Source organism: Panthera onca, chromosome B1, assembly GCF_046562875.1.
Source record: "Panthera onca isolate mPanOnc1 chromosome B1, mPanOnc1 haplotype 2, whole genome shotgun sequence".
NCBI lineage: Eukaryota > Metazoa > Chordata > Mammalia > Carnivora > Felidae > Panthera > Panthera onca.
This window is the reverse complement of record NC_138342.1, coordinates 187,358,057-187,366,921: the sequence shown is the minus strand read 5'-3', so window position 1 is coordinate 187,366,921 and position 8,865 is coordinate 187,358,057. Positions and strand designations below refer to the sequence as shown.

At 44.7% G+C, this 8,865-nt stretch overlaps 1 protein-coding gene across 3 annotated transcripts; it reads right to left on the bottom strand.

Annotated features, from left to right (window-relative positions):
- Nucleotides 1-703: 703 nt before the first annotated feature.
- On the bottom strand, nucleotides 704-2,488 carry LOC144616011 (uncharacterized). Of its 3 annotated transcripts, none has more exons than XR_013554858.2 (3): nucleotides 2,350-2,471; nucleotides 1,891-2,261; nucleotides 704-866 (listed from the first exon to the last, which is right to left on the bottom strand). XR_013554858.2 is itself a non-coding variant. In XM_078445101.2 (3 exons), the coding sequence occupies exons 1-3, from the start codon at nucleotides 2,485-2,487 to the stop codon at nucleotides 727-729; spliced, it is 585 nt and encodes a 194-aa protein (XP_078301227.2). In that variant the 5' UTR covers nucleotide 2,488; the 3' UTR covers nucleotides 704-726. The 3 variants fall into 3 exon arrangements, 2 of the variants coding, with proteins under 2 accessions (XP_078301227.2, XP_078301228.2); XM_078445101.2 differs by having other exon boundaries at nucleotides 1,891-2,197; nucleotides 2,350-2,488; XM_078445102.2 differs by having other exon boundaries at nucleotides 712-790; nucleotides 1,891-2,197; nucleotides 2,350-2,488.
- Nucleotides 2,489-8,865: the final 6,377 nt, after the last annotated feature.

Genomic DNA, 8,865 nt, shown 5'->3' with positions numbered 1-8,865 from the left:
TTCTCACCCTGTTTTGTACAAGGTGTAATTCATAAGCCAGCCATATGGACCCCTTGATCTCTTCCTGATACGTCCTGCCCTTTCCCACCTCTGTGGCTTCCCTTGTGTAATTTTATTTCCAGGAATGTTGTTGTCCTAGTCTCCATTGGATGAATTCTTACTCCATCTTTAGGTTTAGCTTTAATGCCACCTCTTTCATCAGATGAAACAGTATCCCTGTCCAAACACTATAGCAAATTATCTCAATCACTCTTCTGTCACCCTTCAATGCCATCTGAGTTACTGTCCTTTGGGGCAGGAGAAACAAGACGATATTTGAAGTCTAACGCTGACTCCAGTCATGGCTCTACCACTAGGTGAGCGGGCTATTTTGCCTCCCGAGTCTTCATCTCCCTATCTGTGAAACAGAGATAATAATATCTCTTCTCCCTCAGGGGTTCTCCAAGGATCATATTAGACGATGGATGTGATAGGAGTTTGGTAAATTATTAAACACTCTATAAACATTACTTGTTATTGGGGCACCTGGGTGGCTCAGTCGGTTAAGTGTCTGACTTTGGCTCAGGTCGTGATCTCACAGTTCGGGGGGCTCTCGGCTGACAGCGCAGAGCCTGGAGCCTGCTTCCGATTCTGAGTCTCCCTCACGCGCTGTCTCTCTCGTTCTCAAAAATAAATAAAAACACTAAAAAACATTATTTGTCATTATGATTATTTATTATTAGAAACTTATTTCTCCAAATACTTTAAGCTTCTCAGAAGTAGGAATCGTGCGTTGTCTTTTTCTTCTGTCCTAAAATAATTACCAGAGTGAACTTGTGCATAGAATTTGCTTAATAGGTATTTGTTGCACAACAACAAAAACAAACCTAGAATTAAAAGAATAACCAAAAATTAAGATAAAACATTCAAGTGGTCTGCCTACATAATACTATATACCTCATTGTGATGGAACAAAGTTATAAGACATTTCATTTGTTTCTTTGATACTCGTGTTATTGATATTGCTTATGATTCAAAATGTCTGCCCGTTAGTCTACAGAATAAGGAAAAGAAGTAGACACAAGTGAGTTATCTCTCAAATGCTAAAATACCCCCCAATACTTTAGGTACCCACATAGAATGAGTGATTTTCCTCATCTCTAAAGGACACAAAACCCAAAAAACAAAACCCAAAGATTTAACGCAGGTGGAAATGCCACGAATGAACATGCCAATTTCTTTAGAACATTAAATGGATGGTATTCATTATTTCCAGACAAATCTGTGCGAGTGAAATCATCAGGCAAGCATTTGTTGATATCACACAGTGATTTGTATAAATCAAAACAAGAAAATCTCTGTTCAGACAATAAATTCCTCTGGAGGTTGATTAGAATAAGACAATTTTTAAAGAGGATTAGAAGATAATTTTCAGCAGGAGGCCAATAACATATAAAAACATAGTCATTAGCATTCTCCAGGGATGAATGAGAGGTAGACAAACCAGAAGAAACAAGGCCTTCTGATCTCTGCTGAGGGGCTTCAAAATTAAGTGCCAGAACCCACCTTATTGGAGACTGAGTGCCTGATGTATAATTGTCTCACCAATAGGTCCCCCCCCCCCAAACAAAATGATGAGTAGATTCATATATCCCCAAATGAGAAAAAAAATGTACTTTGGTCCACACGAGGATACGTTATTACAAGAACCTTAGCATTCTAACTACCTTATTCTTCTAACAAAAAGAATTGTATTTAACACTGGAAACTCAGGCCGGATGGACGACTGTTGAGTTACAGTCAAGTCTTTCAAATGGCAATAGGAGCCACATTCTCCCACACTTCTCGCACGCCCTCACCCCTCCGCCTTCCTTCCCCGATGGGCAAAAGGTGGTTGAAGGAGACACCCACCCACTGTCCTTGGTGCGCCCATCAGGACGGTTAAACCTCCATAGATGTTCTGGTTCTCTGCAGCAGGCTTGGCGTTCTCCGCCATCTCCTCTGTGAGTTGCTGGTAGGAAGGTCCCTGCATCGCTCCCCTCTGCCGTCCTCTCATTTTATCCTTCAGATCGGCAGCGCCAAACACACAGCTGGAAAAGAGCGGCTGGGCGCTTGCTTTCCTTCGCCAGTGGTTCCAAAAGAGGTGACTCCTCGCAACGGAATTGTAAGGTAAAACGTCGCCGCACGTTGACGCGACAGTTGCTGAAGTGGAAGGAGGCTAGAGGAAACCAGGCGAACACGACTCCGCGCTCCACACGGGGCTTTGCAGGCCCAGGCCATCCCTGCGGCACCCGGAGGCGGCTCAGGCTCACGGCACCCACCCCACCCCCAGCTCCCCGGGCGCGTGCCCCACTGCTGGGGGATTCTGACCTCTCTGTGCAACACCGCCTGTCCCTCCTGTTTCTCCAGGCCCCCGGGCCCCAGAGGTGGGGGTGCACCTGATGTTCGGAGGGCCGGGCTGAGGGATGGCAGTTTCCCCCAGCAACGAACGCTGAGCGAAATTCTCATGTTCCAGGCACAGTGAATGATGGCGCCAGCGGGTCCTTCCTCTTTCCCTTTTTAGACTTGTTTGAGAACTTCTTTTTTGGGGGTGGGGCGGGTGGCAGGGGCGTGGGGTGGGGGGAAGGCTTTGTTTTTGTCGTTTGCTCCCGAGCTGGACTTCCTGCATCCCGGATCTCCGAGTCGGTGCTCGCTCCTGGTCCGGACCTCCCCTTACACACTCATTTTGTAGTGTATTAATCTACTCACATATTCAGCGGAACATTATTTCACTTTGTGAAATAATATCGTATTTCATTTTGTCCAGAAGAGTGCTATTGGCATGTTTAGACTCAAAATAACATTATACTTGGAGAAAAATGCATACATATGTACACACACACCCCTGAAATGTTTCATATATATTTTTTAATACAAGTTCCTTTATTTTCTGGCTTTGAAGCTAACATATTCCAATACTTGGGGGATCAAAACTGCGACAGGGTCATTTTTGATGTTCTATTTGGAAACTTTTCTCCACTTTACGTTCCGGCTCAGATCTGCAAGTGACTCATTTATTTGTTCAACAAGTGAATGTTTTTCTATAGCCGGGTACCAGCCGGACAAGTACTAGGCACTTACAAGTTTGGGGACAAGGGGGGGCCCCTGGGAGAGAGAATGTCTATAAGATATCAGCTCTGCTGTGGGGGACTTACAATTTCACAGGCCATAGGAAAGCAAAGAGATGGACACGTAAATAATTAATTGTACCTCAACTCATTAAGTGTTGCAATAAAAGTAGATATAAAGTCCCGAGGCAGTAATTACCACGGAGTGACCAACTGTGGCTCAAGGAAGCAGGAAATGCCTCGAGACGAGCCTAATAATTATGATGCTGCTGCTGTACTTTGTACCATTGTTTGAGATTTATGCCCAATCTAAAACCGTATGACCTATTCTTTCTATTTGCTTGTGGCTCTCCTTGGGGAAGATGGTGAAGGGAAGGAAGTAGAAATTACTTCGGCTACCTTTCTGCCCCAGGATTGTGGCCCTGACTTCTTTTTGTTAACTTCCTGACCACGCTCACTACAGAAGGGGAACTTTATGTCTGGGGAGGCAAGGCCCAGGGCTCAACGTGGGGATCCCGGAATGCCCCCTGTGTGCCAAGTATAGTCCTGGGGAGATGCTCGAGGAAGTGGAGAATACAGCCTGTTCCTCCAGGCAGAAAACATTCCTCTGGTAAATCCTTCTTGCTTCCGTTAGATGCCTGGATGTTTGTGCACTGCCTGTCTCAGGAGACTGACTCAGAGTGACAACAGGTGGGCCTGTATTCTTGCTAGAATTGGAAGCTTGCAAATACACATCATGCATCTTTCACTGGAGTTTCTGTTTCTTTTCTTTCCTTTTTTTTTTTTTTAAGCATTTCTTGGGCTATGATGTTTCCTGAATTAGTCTTTTCAAAATATTATGCCCATCCAGATAAATCTTACACGAGGCCTAAGGCACTGCAATTCATATGAAGGCAATTTGTCAACTGGTGAATCCTGACTGATTCAATCAATCAGTATTATCTTTTGCTGAAGAGATTCCCCTTTGATGTCAGTATGAACCACGCATATTTAAGGTGATAAGATAGAAATATCATTTTGCAAACAAATTTTAGAAAGACTCTTTCTTCTCTTGTCTTTGTGGTGATGAGACTGTGGTCACACATCTGCTAGCCAGGCCCCAGGGCTTTTTGTTCACTTTCTTTGAGGGCTTTCAGAGCAAAGCTCAGGAACAAGTTTTCCGGGAGTTCGCTTCTCAGCAAGGTCAACACCTACCCCGACTTGCTGGGGCTGCGTTCTGAGCTGCGTTTTACCCTACGAAAGATGTAAAGTTTGCCTTCCCATACAAAGGACTAGTGTTTATCACTTTTTTTAAAGTTGGCCTTCCATCTGTCTTTCAGTACATTTTCAATCTCTTCCCTCCATCATTCCAAACTGTTTACTTCCCCCCCAAAATAAGAGAAATGCCATTCCTGGCTTGTCTTGTCTAAGCCTGTCCCTTTTCCTACTAACACTACCTCAATTGTTAGGCGAGGTTTGCGTTCGGACATGTCTTTTTTGAGTCACAGGCCGCAGGGTTTAACGTGGGGAGATCATTGCTATAGCTGCTCAGGAAATGAAGAACATTAGTGAAATTCCTTTCATTAAAAAGAGCAAATAAAAACGAGATAGCATATCATTTGCAGTTAATTATCTGAATACAGAGATTCGTCACTTATTAACGCCAAACAGAAGTCCTTTCAAAAAACTACAGTCCCAATGCACCTATATTTTATTTACTTTGGCTCATGCGTGACCACTAAAGAGAGAATACGTCAACTGGCAACCTGCTGATTTATTTTGCATTATCTTGGTAATTTTGAGCCATTGGATCAAAATATTCTTTACATATTTTGAAAGTTTTTAAAGTAGACTTAGCATCAAAGTACCAGAAAACCCTGTATCTGTTTCTCTTCTCCGTAGTCCGTCTCTTTGTTATTTGTCTGCTGTTTCAGTGATGTTCCAAAGGAGGTGCAATGAGCATTTAATTTCTTGTCTCAGACGTTCAGGACTAACTCTATGATAATTAATTTTGGTCTTTTCTTCTCTTAATTAAAGTAACCTGCTAAGTAACATCCCCCAGAAGATACTAGCTTATTATTTTTACCCTCTCCTCTCTCTACTCGCGATGATACACATGAAACCTGGTGATAGATGAAGTCGCTATTTGGCCATCAGGCATCGCCGTTTCCATGGACGGTACACGAGGTTGGTATTTCCATGGACGGTGCGCCACAAAGAGGGAATTTCCTTTCCCCCACCAACTCTGAATCACTGTCCTATAGCAGTTTTTAATGTCGTCCTAGAGCGGTCTTGCAGTTAGTGAAAATGGTATCACTCCTCTGCAAACCTGCAAATGTTTCAAATGTAAAGGAGGTGAAAACTTACACTTCGATCCCTGCAGAGCTGTTTCGTGTGAAAGAAAGGAGATCTCTCTGTTTATGGTCAACACGGATACTGGTACAGAAGCACTTCCTAAGATTCCAGACCGTGTTTAGACCAGCCCCTTCTCATTGTCTCCAATTTGCTTCCTTTTTCCCATTAACTTTAAAAAAAAATTTTTTTTAACGTTTATTTATTTTTGAGACAGAGAGAGACAGATCATGAATGTGGGAGGGGCAGAGAGAGAGGGAGACACAGAATCCGAAGCAGGCTCCAGGCTCTGAGCTGTCAGCACAGAGCCCGACGCGGGGCTCGAACTCACGGACCGTGAGATCATGACCTGAGCTGAAGTCAGATGCTTAACCGACTGAGCCACCCAGGCGCCCCTCCCATGAACTTTTATCTGGGGTCTTGTCCTATTCTCCCAAGGTCCAGGTAAGCATATTATGAGTAGATTACCTGATAAACTAACTTCATCATTAATATTAATGTTTCAGCTTATTTCCCTAACTATACAATGCCTGCCTTTTAACCTACGTTTCAGGGTTTCAAATCAGAGGAATGATCAATAAGAGATATTAGACCCTCCTATCTAGACATTTGTATTTAAATATTCACAGAACTTTTAAAACTTTAAGCCTTTAAAAAGGAACAAGTGACTTAGTGTTGGAAGAAACTCCTTCCCACTGCTCCTAGGGACTGCCGCACCCTCCTTTCATTCACTTATTCATCCCAGCTCTTTTGTTTCTACTTCGTGTCTAGTACAGGATGAGACATATAGCAATGGACAAGGCAGTAAGCTTAAAAAAGTGCGGGTTCCCACCCGAATATGTCAGAGCCCACAGATATCATTAGGTACTCAAGTTCCTTTTACCTTCCTGTTCCATCATCATAATGTGAGTTTTTTTCCTCATGATTCTAAAAAGTTGGTTTGTTTTACATCTAGACATCACTCATGGGTCAAGCAGAGGGAAGGGAGAGGGAAAGACAAAGGCAGAGTGCAAAAGGCAAAGGTGCATGCCAAGTGAGTCTTTCTCTTTAAAATATTCTTGTAAGCCCCCCTAGGACACTTCCAGTGAGCTCTTATTGGCCAGAGCTGGGTCACATGACCTCTCCTGCACAGAAGGTGAGTGTTTTGGCTGGTCACCTTGTGGCATGAACACCACCCAGGTTGTTATTGTGAAAGATGAGGAGAGTCAATTTGGCATAGGAAAGCAGCCAGGCTGTCTCAGGGATCTAACCGGCTTGAGAGCTGGGGAAGGCCAGTCTTCAGAAGTCATATTATTGGGGTGCCTGGGTGGCTCAGTCGGTCAAGCGTCCGGCTTCAGCTCAGGTCACGATCTCACAGTTTGTGGGTTCAAACCCCCATCAGGCTCTGAGCTGTTAACTCAGAGCCTGGAGCCTGCTTGGGAATCTGTGTCTCCCTCTCTACCCCTCCCCTACTTGTGTCCCCCCTCCCCACCCCCCCCCAAATATAAATAAATAAAGATTAAAAAAGAAAAAGTCATATTATCACAAGTACTATGAAGAAGTGGCCAGGCCAAAGCAAGGGTGGAGTTCAAGCCGAAAGAACAATCTGGAATGAAGGTAAGTACTGAGATGGCTTGGAGCTTTGTATCTCAAAGAGCATAAAGAAAAACAAGTTGAAGATAATGCCCGTGGCAAGAGAGGAGCATAACGGTCTATTAAGGCTAGAAGGATAAAGCAGCAGCATTAGAACTTTTAGATTGAATCCGTGAACACAGAAAAGTACTGACATAGTCCAGGGAAAAATTGGCTTCATGAGTTTTGCATTTTAGAACGCGTTGGATTTTTCCAATTGGGACTAATGAGGACAGACGGGAATATGAAACACCATTTTTCCTCAACAGAGGAAAGAGCCGTTAGCCTGGATGAGGCTAGACGCAGGGGAATGGAGAGTGGTAGAATCCTTTAGGACAACAGGATTTGGTGACTGTCTCAATGTGCGGTGTGGCAGGGAGAGGGGACTCGTGTGAAAGAATAAAGAGCCCAGGGCAATGCCCAGGTTGCCGACCGAGGGACAGAGTGATGGCGTCCTGTGCCCAGCTGGGGAACGCAGCCTCTGGGGGACGGTAAACAGTGATGAGTTCCTTCTTAGATGCTGGTGTTTGAAGTGCCTGCAGGATATTCAGGAGGAGTTGTTTAATGTGAACTTGGATGTTAGATCTAGAACTCCCCACTCAGGGTAGAATATTGTGGATGTAAAGATCATAGCCGAAGCCACAGGAATGGATGAGATTGCCCTGGAAGAGTAGGTAGAGTGAGAAGCCCAAGACAGGACCTGTGTTTGGACGGAGGAAACGTTCAAGAAGGTGGCTGGAGGGACGGTGGTAAGTTGAGAAGGCAACTCCAAAGGGAGGGCAGAGGTGCGAGAGAGAATTTCCAAATGGATAATGTAACAGCATCTTGTTCTGTCGCTGTAGGAGTTTCATGAATAGTAGGCACTACCGACCTGCCGAGTAGAGAAGTCTGCCACACCCAGGCAAAGTCAGGCAGCATTCAGGCCAACGCACTTTGTGCCCAGCCAAGGAGAACATTAAATACCAAAAGTGCATCTACATTATCTCCGGTTTCCATCACTGAGGAGACGGGCAGGTCCTCGGGAAAGCTATGAAGTCGCAGAGTGAAGATCGGGTCAGATGCCTTTGGTCTGCCCTTCCTGTTTCCTTTCCTCCCGTGGCCTCCCTGCTCCTATTCCAGCTCCAGTGTTGTGTTTAGCTACAGAAATTTCTCTCAATTAAAATAAGACAGGCTCTAACTGTAGTTATTTACTCTTTGTAGAAAATGTGTTTATGCCGAAGTGTCATTTTCTAGGCTTTAAAGAAACCTTACATTCTAATTGAACAGTAAGATTCATATTCTTTTAAATTTGTAAATGAGAACTGCAGGTTATTGGGACAGTGGAGGCTTAGAAAACAATCTTTCAAAGAACGCTCAGGGGGTCGGGTAAGAACATTTGATAAATGTCCCTCTCTAGACTCCCCCACTTGCCTAAAGAGCGATCTGTGGATACAGGTGCTGGGGGTCTAATGCTAAAGGCTCGGGACCTGTCTGCCAGCTTTGGCTGTATTTGAAAGCTATGCCTATCGACTGTCCCCTCCTTGCGTCCCCACTCTGGTCTTCACACCCTACCTCCATCCCGCTGCCTCAAGATTCCCAGATGCCAGGAGAACATGCTCTTGAGGTCCTTCTCCTCTTTCTGCCCTGTTGGCCCTTGGCCAGGATTTCTCACTCCCCAGGCCAGGAGACTGGACTAGTGCCCAAAGGGTGCCTCAGCTGTGTGTGAGAGGGATGGACATTGGATGGGAACTTACAGCCCTTTCTAAAACACAAGGGATCTCAGACTGGGGCATTTAGGTATGACACCTTACTGTGGAGATTTGTAATTTCCGTTACTGAGAAATCACATCGGAAGATT

Bases quoted from the DNA above. Each gene is read 5' to 3' on its own strand.
- LOC144616011 (XM_078445101.2), bottom strand. From the start codon at position 2,487: ATGAGAATTTCGCTCAGCGTTCGTTGCTGGGGGAAACTGCCATCCCTC. The intron at 2,198-2,349 runs GTCAGAATCCCC...GGTTTCCTCTAG, and splicing joins AGGCGGTGTTGCACAGAGAG to CCTCCTTCCACTTCAGCAAC. The intron at 867-1,890 runs GTGGGTGTCTCC...TTTTAATTCTAG, and splicing joins GGGCGCACCAAGGACAGTGG to GTTTGTTTTTGTTGTTGTGC.